Source organism: Ochotona princeps, chromosome 30 (assembly GCF_030435755.1).
Source record: "Ochotona princeps isolate mOchPri1 chromosome 30, mOchPri1.hap1, whole genome shotgun sequence".
NCBI lineage: Eukaryota > Metazoa > Chordata > Mammalia > Lagomorpha > Ochotonidae > Ochotona > Ochotona princeps.
Genome location: NC_080861.1, coordinates 13,826,515 through 13,843,318, shown reverse-complemented (window position 1 = coordinate 13,843,318; position 16,804 = coordinate 13,826,515). Strand labels below are relative to the sequence as shown.

The window sequence follows — 16,804 nt, the reverse complement described above, 5'->3', positions numbered from 1 at the left end:
CTCAAAAAAATTAAAAAATAAAATAAAACAAAGATTATAATATACAAAATAACTACATGCCTAGGTTTATTTTTATGCTCTAAAACTACTTAATTTTCAGCTTTAAATTTTCCTCCATACTCCCATAACCATATTTTCAAAAAAAAAGTCCTTTTTTTAAGAATAAACAGAAATAGCATCTAGGGCTTATGACATTTTTTTGGAGCTTACAAAACATATAAAAAACAAAAGAAAATCTACAAAACAGATCACAAGAAAATTTTAAAACTTAAAACCAGCTAGTTCATCAGGGTTAAATGTAGTGTTGTTCACAAACTGTCATTGATTTTAAAAGCAATTTATAGATTCAATTTTTCTCACTTTGAAAGAATGCTCATGTGCACATAAGAATTACTGGAAAATGATAGCTCCTTATAAGTTGTATTTATTCTTGTAATCAAAGCAAAGCAATGAAAAATCTTCCAAATGTTTATAGAAAAACTACTATATTTAATTTGAGGAATAGATGTAATCTTTTAAAGTCACGCTTATGATAGTTGTAATCAGTTTAAACTTGATGAGTTGCCAATTCTTCTCACACGAGCTCTAAGATAGACAGAGGGATTTCCCCTCCGAACATCAAATATCAACTCAAGTTCCTTAAGTTACCTTAACAGCTTTCAATTTTCTGACTCCCTTCTCAGTAAAATATATATCTATATCTATCTCTCTATATTTAATCTCGATATTCACTTGTCTGCAGACATGGGAAAATACCAGGTCTAAGATGATCTTCAAACTAAATATCAATTTGACCAGAATCAAAACAGGTCCTCTTCACTTGGATTAAAAAACTGTTTCCAATCTGAATTCAAACGGTGGCAAATGAATGTTGATGTAAATCTATCATATCTTTGACAGTTGTTTCCTGCAGCAATTAAACCAAGACACACTAGAAGCACAGGGATCCCAGTACAAGGCCAGTTAATTGACTATTCTTTCTCCAAGAAGCAGTGAACAGCCAGAGAAGGATTCCAACTCCATTTCCATTGATCCAGAAATTGCCAAGAACACATAATTGGCTTTTGCTGCCTTTGTTAAAAAATTATTTAATTACTTGAAATGTAGAGTGACAGAGGGAGATGAGAGGCTGATGTGGATCTTCCATGGCCTGATTCATTACCCACATAAGTATAATAGCCATACTTGGGTCAGGCTGAACCCAAACCCAGAGACTTCATCCAGGGTTCCTGGGAGGGTACAAGAACCCAACCACTTAAGCCATCTTCTGATGCTTTCCAGGTGCATGAACTTGGAGGTAGAATAGCACTGGAGCAGCTGGGATGCAATCACCATACCCCTGTGGGATGCTGGTATTGCAAACATCAGCTTTACCTCTGCGAGACAACTTTAGCCCTTGGTTTTTGTTGCCTTTAATTTCTGACTTTCTCCCTGCCTGATTTTTAGCATAGAGGACTCTGTACCTTAAGCATCACACATTTTCTAACAGGGCATTTATACTTCATAGTGAAGTAAGACCCCTGGTATTCCTAACTTCCTCCAATTTGCACAATCTACAAACACAGTCTTAAGTAGGGAGAGGAGATGTTGGGAGGAACAAGACACAACTGACTCAGGACACACATCAGAGAAAAATCCCATGACCGGTGAGACCATGGGGAGTGACACAACTGCATGCTGTTCCCTGAAGACATGTTTTACATGCTGACAGCTCACTCCTTGGAATCCTGGACCAAGAAGAGGACTCTGCCTGGAGTTACTGGGTTAAAAGGACTATGTGTCAAAATAAAAGAGAGGTCGTAGTGATTGAATGTAAAGTCAAGTACATCTGGGACAGAATTCTATATTTACCACTCCTTGGGAATAGTACTGATGACGTAGTGACAACAGGCCAGTGACAAATAAGGTGATCATGTAGTGCCGTGCTGAATGAAGTCTTAAAAATGGGCAACATGAGGAACTACAGGGACTATGGAAAGAAAGGGGGAGGAGTGGCAAGCTTAGGTCCAGCTTCACAGGCGTGCCACCTCTGCTGCCCCCCGGGGTCCTATATCTGGAAAGGTTCCATCCTTCATGCAATGTGCTTTGCAGTGACCAGTTTAAATCTTAATTTTTTTTTTAATATAATGAATGTGATCTCACAAACTATACAGCTAGTCCTGTGTAGACTATGACAGATACCAAAGGCATTCAGACACTAAAGATACTGCCAGTTCCTACAGATCGATATTGGGACAAGGCTTCATTGATTTTGATTTGTTTAAATCTGCTAGTTCTTGAGAGGCAAGACAGAATACAGCTCTTCAAGACACAGGAAGAAAGCAGAGTATGAACTAGCCAAGTGAATAGGCACACCGATTCAATAATGAAAATGACTTTTTAATTTATTTAGTATATTTTTGAGAGTATGAGGGTTTACTTTTAACAATTACTCCAAAGAGTGAAACATAAACTCATATTCTCCTGGTCAAACTGAAAGGAATTGTCAACTTATAAATACACCTTTTCAGGAAGCTAAGCTGAAGCTGTTCCTCTAGGGAAAAGTTAACAAATAGGGAAGATAGGATTACGACCATTGAAGACAGTCTGCAGACTCCTTAGAAATCTAAAAACAGATCTACCATATGTCAGGCATTCCTCTCCTAGTAATTTATCACCATAAGAAAGAATTATCTGTACCCCATGTTTACAGCTAAGGTGTGGAATTAACCCAAATGTCCATCAACTGATGACTGGATAAAGACATCATGATAAATCTACATGATTGAATACTATTCATCTACAAAAATTAATCAAATTCTGTCTTCACAAAATGCAAGTAACTGTAGACCATTCTGCTAAGTGAAATAAACAAGTGAAAAAAAGACAAATATGTCTTCTATGATTTGTGGTAACTAATTATATAGTACAAAAAATATACATGAGGGAAACTGACTTTTGATTATTGTTTATAGTCATTGATTAAACTTTTCAAGAACTGTTATTTTTCCACTTGCTATTTGTTGAGTTCTTTATTTAATGAAGTGTTATGGTTGAGATTATAAATTGAAAGTATAAAGTATAAAGAATGTGAAAAATGAAGCAGAATGAGTGGGAATATAAAAAGGAGGGAGGAAAAGATTGGATATACCATTATGCTCACAAAGCTGAATATGTGTATTACATGAAATGTGTTTACCTTATGCAAATAAAATGCAAAATACTATTAAAAATATCAAGGAAAACAACTTAATGTGAAAATGACTTGAATATCAATTCATTTCAAATTACTCACGTAAATAAAGAATGTTACTGTTAGGATTCTTGTATCAGAAGACTAATGGAGAGAAACTAATTCGAAGGACAAACCATAAATTCTGTTTAGAAGTTCTATTTATATAGAACTCACTATATTTCTTTTAATTTCAAGTTGATTTTGAATGATTTGAGGTAAGTATGCTGGAGCTCATGTGATGTTCATTAAGCCTTTTGCATTGGACCAAAAAAATATATTAAGTTTTCCAACAGATACAACTTAATCCCAAGTCTCAGTGGTTAATGAACAGCAAAGGTTTGTTTCTGCCCTACGATCCTGCCTGTCAAAGATTAGCACTGGACTGTGCTCCCCTCACTCACCTGGGGAGCCAGGTTGCAATCGATTCCACCATCTGGTAATGGTAGAATTTGGAATGCATGGTTTACTTTATTCCTATGTCAAGAAACAGGAGAAAGAGAAACCACATATTCTTTCTACCTCCTAAGCCAAAAATCACATGGTTCCATCTGAATGCAAGGGAACAAAACAATACAGGGGAACAACTGAGATGTGTGGTATTTCCTTCTCCATGATTGCCAACCACCGCTTTGACAACACTGCAGGGAGCACGCTGCTCTCGATTTCCAGGCTCTTAAATTCTAGAATCGGAGTGAACACGAAATGAGATTTAAAATGTCACTGAAGTGTCTAGAAATATTTGTTCTGTAAATGAACAATGAAAAGAATATTGCAAAATGAAATTTGGCTAGCTTTTTCAAGCACTAAATAGCATTCATCTTTATATAAGAGGCATGATCACTACAAACAGATATTAACAATTCATTGAAACCAACATTATCAATCTTATTTTAAAAATTATTTTGCTTTGCATACTTAATGCTTGCAACATGATATGATAAGTTATAAATGAGTAGTACAATCAATGACCACTTAGGGTGACATTTTGTAATTCATTTGCAAGTATTTAGATATGTTTTATTCCCACCAAAACTCACATTGACATTAAATCCCCCATGTTGAGATATAATGAGAACTGAACTTGATAATGGGGTCACAAATAATCCACCTTCTTGAAGGATTAATGTAGTTTCCTTGAGAGTAGATTAATAACTAAAAACAGAAATCTAGGGGAGACCCAAGTTGGTGGAGTAGTGAGAAATCACACTGACCTCAGCCACAGAAAGACAGCAGAAACACAAAGAAAGGACCGTGTTTCCAGAGGAATGATTGAGAGAAATTTTCAATGGAGGACAGAGACTCTGTGGGACAGTGAACAAAGAGAACAGATGTGACCCTGGTGGCCATGGGCCATCCACCTCTGCATTTATACAAACAGATCTTAGCTGGGAACACAGGGTGTAAAAAAAAGGGATCATGGCCCCTGCCACTGGCAACTTTAACTGAGGGAGGACACCACAGTCCTGACTGAATTCAAATCCAGTCTGAGAAGTTTACAGGAAGTCTGAGCAACTGCTTTGCTCTGTGAAGTAAAGCCACATTGCCCTCTTTCCGACTCAGTTTACCGTGGAAGAGTTGATGCTCTGTTCTGATTCAGGAGAGCACACACAAGCCTGCTGCTACCACAAGCCAACAAAGCCAGGGATGGGCCAATTTATAGGGAAAACAGTAGAACCACTACACCCGGTTCCTGTGGAAGTTCTGGCATATCCCACAGAGATTGTAAGATTGAAGCTTCTCACCGAGTTCACATGCACCTGCCCGGTATGCTTGAGGAGACCCCAGCACACTACCAATGGATCTCCCAGTGGGGTCAGGGGACATATTATGCAGTGAGTTGGTGCTCTGAATGGTACACAGGTCTGGATGGGTGTAGCTTGCTGGCGCTGGGATCTAACTGTTATCTGTGAATCAACCAATTAACCCTGACATATAAAATTCAGGACCACAAGCACATGAGCTAGCTAAGTCATGCCTTCTGCCATTGACTGCAGCCAGAGGCACGCCACTTTGCCCGTCTTGGTTGCCAATATAGACTGTTGCTCAACTCATAAATAGTGACCAGAGCTACCTATCTCCAAACTTGGAGTTCAAGAATAAGCTACAGGCATGTCCCTGAGAACAAAAGCATATTTATAGAAACAAAACCTTCAGTTGAGAATATTACTCAAGAAGATAAAGAAACAAACGATACCCACATATGCAAAAAATCAACATAGAAACACAACAAATGTGAAGAAGGAAGGCAATATGACTTGCCAAAAGGAAAACAATAATAAAATATTAGACTGTGAAGCAGGAAAGATTGAGGAAGTCACTTGGAGAGTGAATCATCGGACGGAAAATCTTTCTGTCTCTCCTCCTCTCTGTATATCTGACTTTCCAATAAAAATAAAACAAATCAAATAACACATACAAAATACCTTAAAACTTGTGATAAAAAATGCCACATCAGCTATAAAGTAACTGCTATCAGTGCAACAGCATATTTTCAAAAGAAGCCATATAGACCATGAGAGAAGAGATATAAGCCATGTACTAAAAGAAAAGAAAAATCACCACTGACTCAAAATACAAAATGAAGACAAACAAAACTGAAAGTATTCAGCACTTCCTGACATGTCTTACAGATGGTATTAAAGGATTACTCTGTATACAATCAGAAAAAAAAAATCAGCATCATGAAAGAAAGTGAACACAGATTTGGGAAGAGAACAAACACGAGTCAACACAAACATCCAGAATTTCTATGAATGAAATGACAGTTCAGAGTCATTACTTACCAATAATAATTGTGAATACAAGCAGACTAAATTTTCCAATTAAAAAATTCAGACTGGCAGAATAGATATAAAACAAGACTAATCTTAAATTCCACCTGGAAGAAACACACCTCGCTAACAAACATACACAGAGAGTGAAAGTAAATGGATCGAAAAATACATTCCTTGTGAGTGGAAATCAAAAACAAGCAGATTAGCTATATTCGTACCAGACAAAATAGACTTTAAAATAAAATTGTTAGTAGACATGAAGAAGGTCGTTACATAATGCCTAAGGAATGAATTCAACTGGAAGATGTGACTACTGTAAATAAATATGCACTCAATGATAGGGCACCCAGTTTTATAAGACAAATGTTAACCTAAAGAGAGAGACAAGCTGTAGCACAATAATAATAGACAACTCCAACAGCCTGTTTCATCTCATTTCATCACCAACAACATTGTAAACCAAATGAACGTAATATATGTCTAAAGAACATTCGATTAAGTACATCCTATTCAACAGTACAATCGGTATATAAAACGTTCTTTAGGATGTATCATATACTAGACTATAAACAAATCTCAACAAATTAAAAATGTGCCGCATATCATTAATAACCACAACAAGATGAAGCTGGAAATTAACAGCAACAACAACAAAAAGTAACCCTAAAAAATATACACATAAGCAGATACTGAACAACTTGCTTCTGTGAGAAGTCAATAAAAAAAAAATTTAAAAATACCTTAGAAGGGATAAAAATGAAAAGACAACATATCAAAACTTATGGGCTACCATAAAAGCAGGGTTAAGAGACAAGTTTACAACAACATATTCCTACATTAAAAAAAAATTGAAAGGGTCTCAAATGAATGATCAAACAATTCATCTCCAGGACCCAGAATAAACAAGAACACACCAAATCAATTGGTGTCACATCACCTCAGATAAAATGGCTGCTACTCAAAAATCAACAAGTAAAAAATGCTCTCAGGGTTGTACAGACAGGGGTGCCATAATATACTTGGTTAAGATGCAAACTGCCACAAACTTATGGAAAATAATATGGAGATTTCTCAGAGGCTAAAAATAGATCTAATATAGGAACAATATGTTCCATTCCTGGGAACACATCCAGAGGAAATGAAGTTAGAATATGAAAGAGATACATACACTGCCACATTTATAGGAGCCCAGTTCACAATACAAATATATGGAATGGACTCCCTGTCCATCAAACAATAAAGGAATTAAAAAAATGTTGTACACATATATCATGGGGTAGTATTTAGCCACAAAAAGAATGAAACTGTGACATTTGCAATATAATAGATGTCACTGTACAATATTATATTACATGAAATAAGCTAAGTATAGAAAGACAACTAGCACTTTTTTTTGTTTGAGAGTTGACATACAGGGGGTACAAATTTGTATGAATTTGTGTATTGTGAATGTCATAGTTAGTGATGAATATTGTTTCTTTGAGTTATATCAAATAAATGATTATACATTCTTATTTTTTCCCACAGTAAAAAGAAAAAGAAATGAAAATAGGGGAATCACGAGGACTCTTGGAGTGCTAGAAATACTTTGTTCTTTATTTGGACACAAATAGCATTGACATGTACACGTATGTGCATTTTTGATGTGTGAATTGAATTTAAATAAAATTTTTGTTTTAAAAATGAAAAAAAAAGAGCTAGTCCTTAACCTGAACCTAACATGCAATCCCACACAGTCCCACTCTGCAGTGTAATCTGCCATGAGGCCCTCACCAGGACCCAACAAAAGATGCTCTATGATCAAAAGAACTATTAACTAAATAAACCTCTTTTCTTCCTAAATTGATTCGTCTGAGATACTTCCTTAGAGCAACAGCAAATCTACTGGGACCATTACATGGAGGATAGTAATGTTCATTTGGAGAAGAACCATTGTTTCGGTGATCTGTTCCTGCACAACAAACTATCAGCTAGTCTCACTGGAACTAATTGGGGTTTGCACAAGTCGTTGCACAGGGCCCCTCCACAGCCTGGCATGAACTTCCACATTGCACAGTTCACAGGAAAAGATAAGCTTCAACATGATACAAATCTCCCTAGAGTGGCAATTTCAAAAGCTTAAGGCCTGTAGCACCTGATTGCTTAGCACTTGGCCTTCAAAGTCCAACAGCATCATTTCCGCTGTGGTCTACTGGTCAAAAATGAGGAACAGTACATTAAAGGAAAATACGTAAGAGTGTGAACAGTACAAGGATAGCTCACTAGGGAGACAGGTATCGATAAACAAGAATTTCAATAAATTAGGCCCTGATTCACTATATACCATATGCATTGCGTTTTCAAACAGAAGTTTAGATCTATATGGCTTTATGCTAAACAAGTGTATGTTTCCACAGATATTTCCTTATCCTATCAAATAAACTATCAATGGGATGTGATGGTTGCCAAATAAGTAAGAACTAGTGTTTCAGTACTCCTCTGGTCTCTATAATTATATTGTTAAGATGTTGACTCCATGTCAACCAAAGCTAATAACATTGCCACTTTGCTATTCTGGTTGGAGTCTCTAACACATTAATGCAAGTTATCAGGCTGAAGATAAATATCAGGCTGGGCTTTGTAGGACATTCCCTTTTTATATTCAACCATAAAAATCATGTGAGAACAACATAAAACAGCTGTCTGAAATCGAGGGCTCGGGGTCACCTCCTTAACAAGTCATTCACAAATGTCATATTAGACCTGATGCAGTTATTCTATAACCCTAAGCAAAAATAACAAAAACAAGATAATTCCACAGTCACACTCAAACAGAAATAAAAATAAAATCATGTCCACATCACCCATACCATTCAACATTGTTCCTGTCAAGGTAACACTGGGAACTGTGGCTTCTCTATCACTTATATATTTAGCCCCATTATACTATTCTCTCCTCAATAAAAGTATTGTGATATCAAAGAGTCCAGTTCCTTACTTTCTAACAAATTAAATTTCATTTCCCCAACTGTTCCCAATATCATCTAAGCAAAGTCCAAAAACCATAACCTTCTTAAAAATAGCCTCTTATTCAGTGTTCCTTCCTTTGCTGTGCTAGCAAGCAACAGTTAATAAAAAAAAAAAAAAAAAGATCGGACTCTGCTTGTGTTTCTATAAAAAATACCCAAAGCTTTTGCTGGCTGTTCCTCCAAATTCTCTCTACTTCTCCCTATTGTCTGGTTCCAAATCCAATTCTACAGTTTAGATATTTGATATACTTAGAGCAACATCCCACATCTCTGAACCAAGGTCTAGGTCTATTTTTTTCTGCTATAACTAAATACCAGAGACTGAGTGATTTATAAAGAACAGACTTATATTCTCACAGATCTGGAAGCTAGAAGTTCAAGATCACCAATGTGCCAGAAAGTTCAGTGTCTGGTGAGGGAGTGGTTTCTGCTTCTAAGACGACATCATTATTGCTGCATCCTTCAGAAGAGTTGAAGGCCCTGTCTTCTTATCACGGAAGGGACAATGAACACAGATTCATTCACACAACCTTAGCTCTTTTCTAATTAATCACATTCTGTGCTGTTTGGACTCTCACAACTTACTCAAGTCCCCACTTGTCAATACTACCCCATTAGCAGCTTCATCATGAATTTTGGGAGGACCTATGCAGAACATAGCACAAGTTTGGTTGAACACATGGGTGTCCCCATTGATCTTAGGCTGGTGGGTACGACTCTTCCAAAAACACGAAAAAAAGATCAACAAAATTGTACTGTGTGTTTAAATTACAAGCATACAATTCAAAAACTGATGCAGATAAAACGGGGTCTTTTTTTTAACCTGAGCTAGAATAAACACAATTCACATCTGTTTCTGTGAGCACAACACCAATTAATCACATATTCAGCACTAGTGGCTCATCATGGGAGCTTCCTGGATACCACATCAGTGCAAAATCAGTAACATGGACTGCCCAGTGAGTCACCGTGCCGACTGTCCTGGACACTGGTAGACTTGATTTTTCCTACCACAAAGCTTAGGCTGAGGATGGTGATCTGATCTGGCCAGAGATACGACAACACAATTTACTTCAATAAGTTCACAATTGATAAGCTACAGTGTGAACTTCGGTTAAGGAGGCATTGAAAACTATTTGAGGAAAATAAACAGATTTTAGTTATTCCCTTCCAAATTCCCAATTCTATTACCACTACATTTCTTATAAGTAACTCACTTTCAACTATATATAAACATATATAGCTCTCTCTCTATATATATATATAATGTCATATATATGTTGTCATATGTATGGCAATTCCGGGAAAGTACTCAGTACTCACAGTAGCCTTTTCATCTCGTGGGCTGCAATCTTATGCTTTTTCTTATTGCACAAACTTACTAAAACAAAGAAAAACTACACTCTTCTTCCCTAGTGTAATATTAACACTTCTAAATACTTGAAACGTGTGCTGTTAGCCTTGAATTCTACCAGTTTCCTACTCTTAGAAAAACAATGACACTGGAAGATCTGGTTGAATTCTCTTCAGTCATTTCATAGACCTTAACATAATATGTACTTTTTTTTAAAAAATTCATCAGTTTACCCTTTTAATTAGATAAGTTTAATGTTTTAAAGTCTAATCTAAGCACACTGTTTCTTGACAGGCGTAAGAATCTTCGGTCAATGAATGAATCATCATTGACTCAAATTTCACACTGAGGGTTTTAAGAGACATGGTGTTTGGATTGAGGCCAGTTATTCAAAGCAAAAATTCTCTATTTTGGAAGCACAGGAGAATGTTTAATATTCATAAGGAATTTTCTGAATATGAGAGGAAAGAGGTGATGAGAACTGAGATTATTTTTTTTTCAGAAATAAAGTGCACAGTATCCATAGAAAACTCATCAGGATTTCAGCTTCCCACTTTGTTTGGGATTTGGAAATGCAGTCAGTTGGTCACCGCTGTCACTTGTCGATTTATTCAAAGTAACTGCAATTCATAAACACTGGCTCAGTTGGCGCAGATATTTGTAAGCATGCAGCAGTTCCTTTTTCATCATTGACAAATTACATAGCAATGGGAATAAATGCCATATTCTTATAAATATATTTTGAAATCATTCCAAATAAATCACCAAATGTGGCATTTTAAAATCAAACACACTAATAATTATGGTTAAAGTCTATGCCTTAAGATTTTTTTTTTAATTTTTGTCTTTGCTTTGAAAATAGAGTGCTTCTTTCCAAGAAACTAAATTAATCTTGGAAAAATAATTTCAGAGTAGAAATAGTGCCTAAAAGTCAAAACATGGGGTTACGTTCATCTAAAAACCTAATTATTGATTAAAATACCTCCCAATGGACTTAAATCATTCTAAACCCCTTCCAGAGATAATATTGGTATTGATCACGAAACCAGACAACTGGAATCTGACAAAACAACCCTGTGTCACCAAACAAGATAATTAAACATTCCGGTTTTCAGATCTTTCTTCTGTAAAATACTGCATCTGTCATAGAATGAGAGAATTAAATGAGATAGTGCATCTAAAGAAATTAGCAGGTGCCAGATAGTAAATGTCTAATAAGTATTAGAAATGATGCTAATGATTATGAAGGAATGGCTATGATATTAATTATCATATGTGTGCACTGCTCTCAACCACAGGTATCTGCATACTGTTTTACTCCTGACTGCCTCTGTTTGTTATTCTCCAAGGTTGACATGCATCAAAAGGAAAAAAAAAATGGGGCAAGGTTCATTTTGATTCTACTGAATATAAATCTATGATTTAATTTAAAAAGGTGTTCTAATGCCAGAGCTTGGAAGACACAGTAAGCAGAACCCAGCGAATGAATTGGCAGCTATGCATAGAACCTCAGGCTGAGAATTTGTGTATGTGTTTTCAGCAACTGAGCCCATAAGCCTATTACATTGCAAACACAAAAGACAAAGATGTTTTTTCAATAAACACAAATTCAAAAGGAAAGGATTAGAGTATAAGTAACAAAGAAGAAGAATCATTCTGTGTGGGATATGGGCGTAAAAGGATTACCACCCACCAGGCCAGCTCAGGAGAATACAACTCTGAGTTTTCAGCAGCTGCAAGGTGGGTGATCCTATAAATATCCTCACAATATTTCTAAAACGAAAAGGCACTGTTATAGAAACCAAAGAATGGAGCGCATGATGTCATAGTAGATGTATTCTTTGAAAAATCGTTTAAAAAGCCACCAGAAAACAGAGCACATCCCAGACAGTCCAAGAGAAGGGACTTAAAACCAGGAACTAGTTAAAAGGTTGGAAGAGCTGAACAGAACACAGGAAAGAGTGAGGAAGATTGCCACCTCAACCAATACCAGGGCTGAGTGAACAAAGGGAATTGTAATGGAGGCCAACAAGAACGCAACTCTTGCCTCACAGCAGAGCTGTTTCCAGAGAACACATCATGCTTCCTGGTTTCTCCCTCCTGGCTCTTTGCTACCTCCGCCCAGCTTCTCCTGGTGAGAGAACCTAAAGCAAGGGAGTCAGCTAGCAAGAGTTCTTGGGAAGTAGCAGCCAAGGCATTTTTTATTTTTGCAGCATGTTTGTTAACTGCATGCTGCTAAAAATTAACTTTTCACAACTCCAAAACAGTGTGTATCTTTACAGGATGTGTGTCCGCCAGGGAGACATTAAATAAAATCTGGTCATTCAAAGAAATCTACTGCTCCTTTTCATGCCACCCTCTTTCTCTACTCAAATTCACAAAACAATTACAACCTTCCAAAATGACTAGAAACTGACACAAATGCAGACGAAGTCATCACTTTCATTTTCTTCTCACCAAGCAATGTTAAATTGAAAGAGGTGCTACGATAAAACACTATATAATCACTCTTCTCATTCATTTTCTTCAATATAATTATTGATCAATGTAAACGCATGACTTCTAAACAGAAAGATTAAAATGAAATCTACAAGACAGTGCTCATTATGTTGATGCTGCAGTAATCATCACCAATTCTAGATTTACACCACATGTCAATAAAAGGAGGGCTGAGAAATGGATATATGAACCATTTATTTAATGCTTCTTCTGCAATCACCATGGAAGCTGAAGTGGCTGGAAGAGTGTCAAGGAGAATTCTTATCTATTACATAATAAACAAAAGACAAAAGGAGAATTTATCTCCTCTTGATCTCATGAAAGGTGATTTGAAGGCATATCCTACTTAGTTTTAAGAGTTCAGACTCAGTGTTCTCACACGTACTACTATCACAGAAGTCATATCCGCCCAGAAGCCCACACGGCTGCCCTTCACTCACAGAAAACATCCTTCTCCATATACACAGAGGGATCAGACATAACATCAGTCAGCGAACTTACCTTGCTCTAAAGAGAAAAGCACATTTAGCGCTTATTGAGCACTAGTTGTTACATAATTTGAACGACTATGCAAAAGAGTTACATTAGTACTTTGTCTAAATGTACATTCTGTTGACAATGTACAAATATACTCTACACCAGATATAGTTGGGTGCATACACAGTTTTCCAGGATGAAAGAGATAAAAGGGACCATCTTTTGCTGAAGAAAAACAAGGCAAACTTCACTTCTAATAACACTTCCATGCTATTCATTAAGAAGAGGTTTGAACACAGAACTTTAGCATTTTCCAGGCTCCCTACCTTCCTATCACCATCATCTTCATAAATGCTAGTCTCAAATACAAGCAACAAATTGTATCCAATAATGACCTGCGCACACAGCCTATTGTCCAAAGGAGCTATGCTTGAGGTGAGAACAGACAATAATTGAACAGCTTTCATTAATTTTCCAGAAAAAAAATAAACACACTTCAAGGAAAACAAGCAGCAAAGTTCTTAAAAAGAGCATATTACCTGATGTGGCTGTGAACTGGACCATCTGCTGTAGGAGGCACCGGAGGCCTTGCTGGCTGAGGTTCTCTGAGAAAAAGGGAAAAAAAAAAAGATTTCATGCTGTCACCCAAGCAGAATACATCTTACATTTCTCCAAATCAATCATTTATTCAACATCTATAGTAGGTAGAATTAGAATATCTTAGACCCTGTCAGAATTTCATCTTCTCATGCCATTTCTGTGAAAGCATACTGCCCCAACAAATGCAGTTATATGTACCCTGGCACGGAATATTTAAATTGAGTTGTCAGTTTGTACCACTTATTTCATGTGATACAACTTATTCAAGCTCCCCTTGTCTCATTTTTCTGTTGTTATTTTTTGTTTTGTGTGTGTGTGTGTGTGTAATCCTGGAATGATGTTTATATCAGGCCACTTCCAAATGTTTCTGGAAAATTGGATGAAAAAAAATGTATTTATTTCGGTGTAGAATTTTGGAATCCATGAATAGTTTCTTCATCATACACATTTTATAAAAAACAATATGAGAATTGCAAATCAGAATGGATTTCAAACATTTTTGTACCAAAAAAAAACCCCTTTCAATTCCATTTTCCATGAACTTTTTGAAGTACAGTCACTCACATATTCTCCTGGGGATCAAAGTGCTTCATTGGAAGCACTTGGATGATAGAGTGTTAAGCACATATAAAGCATAAATTCAACAAGCAGAGAAAAAGCTACATAATCAGTAAAGAAATATCTGCATCAACTATGAAGTATTTTGTGAATCATTTGTTCTGGTTATAACAAGACACCTGGTCTTGGGATAGAAATGACCATGTCATTGCTACCACCTCCTTGCCACAAGCCTACACTACCTCATCTCAAATCACTCTCAACACCAGTTTTTTGTTTCTTTTTTTCTTTTTGTCTTCTTTACCACAGAGAATAAAACACTACATCTCACTCTCCTGGCATCCTTTTCCCTCCTGAGATTATCATGCTGTTTGGTTTTGGACAAGAGACAGAGAATCACTCTTGGGACGAGTCTGAGAGAATCCTTGGTTTTCGCCTTCAAGAGAGAAACAACATTCCTATCATCCTTTCACTCTTCCTTCATCTCAAAACGCTGACCTGCTCTGTGTGGGTCATTCATGTATAATCTGCAAGAAAAGGCTACAGAGAAGTAGCCGGACAGACATGCTGCGTGGATCCTGCACAGCAACTGAAACCAAGCTTCAGGCTGCTACTTGTGTCCAACCCTTCCATGCAACCAGATCATGATTGTAAAATCTGTAACGTTCAGAGTATATGACACACTCAACTATCTTATTCAACATAAAAGAATTGCATTCATCAGAAACTTGTAGATGCTCCAGGAAGCGCGAGCAGAATGACAGAAGCCTGAAGTTATGAAAGTGATTGGTGGCTTTGGGAAACAATCAATAGACCAAACTAGTGCTGCCAATTCCCGCATTTCCCATCACTGCATTCCATCTGCCTTCAGGATCTCTGTGTAATTTCATGTTGGCCTTTGCTGATTTTTGACAGCTTTCCTGAATGCCTGCCACAGGCAGGATGGCATGCTGGCTAAATTCTGGGTTCTGCCTGCTCAATTCGACTTTCCCCTAGCATCTGCCCATCTGAGCAGGAAGGACCGGGCTCAGTTGTCACCCCTCCCAGGTCCATCTTGCCCCACCGAGGGCCGTGCAATAGGATGGATGACAAACTGTGAAAGCACTTTTGTCTTCATCTTCAATGAGAGGAAAACCAGCAAGATCGTAGCTAGATGCTAATATATTCTCAGTGAAATAAACCTCCTGTATATCTATTTATTTATCTCCAACAGATCAGACGCCATCACAGAATGATGATGTAACTTCACTGTTACTCACATGCTAAGTAATCCAGCCCCAATTCTATGGGAGGTAATGACTTTACGCTTGTAGTGCATATAAATGATAATTGACTACAGCAGCAACACTGACTTTTTGTGGGAAGATTATATTCTTTTCAGTATTATGTTTTTAAAAATGCCAAAGAAACTTTTTAAACCCAGCTATCTAGAAAAAAAAGTTAGTAATTTAAGTAGCCTCCTTGTCTATTTAAGCTCCTTGCCTAGAATTTTAGCAACGACCTACTTTCCTGCATTTGCTAGAAAATATTGTCAGCTGATTTCCCATTCTAATAATTTGGGCTTCCTCAAGGATTCTTTCAGGTTCAACTAATCATAAAGATCTCAGAATTCACCCTTAGACTAATATTTGATGTACCATATTTTGAGATCATAATTCATCATGGTTTCAAGATAAAACGTGGGTTTCTTAAATCGTAATAGTAAAATTTACCCTTATTATCAGAAAAACAATTATGTAATCAAAGCCATAAACATTTACACTCAAGAAAACATTTTCAAGAAAAGAAATGTATGGTCCACAGCTGTGACGTATGTGACTAAGTAACTTTCAGATGAAGAGGGCAGAGGATGGGCACTTAGGATTTCAAGGCAATAATACAACTCAACAGGAAATGCACATCTAATCACTCTTGAAAAGTGCCATGATTCCTCCATGTGCACAATTAAATTTTTCATAAAGTTCACACTACCTTTCCGCATGGACACAAAAATAACATACTTTATTAAGGTAATGTTATTGGCCCACTCATACCTTTTTCAGTAGTAAGGATGAATGTAGAAGACGAGAGTTAAAAAACAAAATAGCCACTGAATACTGATTAGAAATTGAATGGCAGACCAATGTCTAGAACTGTGCCCTTGTTCTAATGGATTCAGCTATATTTGAAAATCAAATCTTCTATGACTAATAAGTCTGTTTGGCTTTCCTTGAGTATTTTTTTAAAAATTAGTCTTAATAGCTAGTTTGGTTTTTAGCTTAGACAACAATAAACTTCCCCAGCAAACCAGGTAAGAAATTGTTCATCTGTTTCCTTTTTT

At 36.7% G+C, this 16,804-nt stretch overlaps 1 protein-coding gene across 3 annotated transcripts in view; it reads right to left on the bottom strand.

Moving 5' to 3' along the window:
* The window catches only part of RBMS3 (RNA binding motif single stranded interacting protein 3), a 1,058,437-nt gene that overhangs the window by 802,127 nt on the left and 239,506 nt on the right, over nt 1-16,804 (bottom strand). For all 3 annotated transcript variants that reach the window (XM_058657125.1, XM_058657126.1, XM_058657127.1), the window contains exon 2: nt 13,866-13,931. In XM_058657125.1, the coding sequence (XP_058513108.1) occupies nt 13,866-13,931 (66 nt within the window). The remainder of the gene's footprint in view (nt 1-13,865; nt 13,932-16,804) is intronic.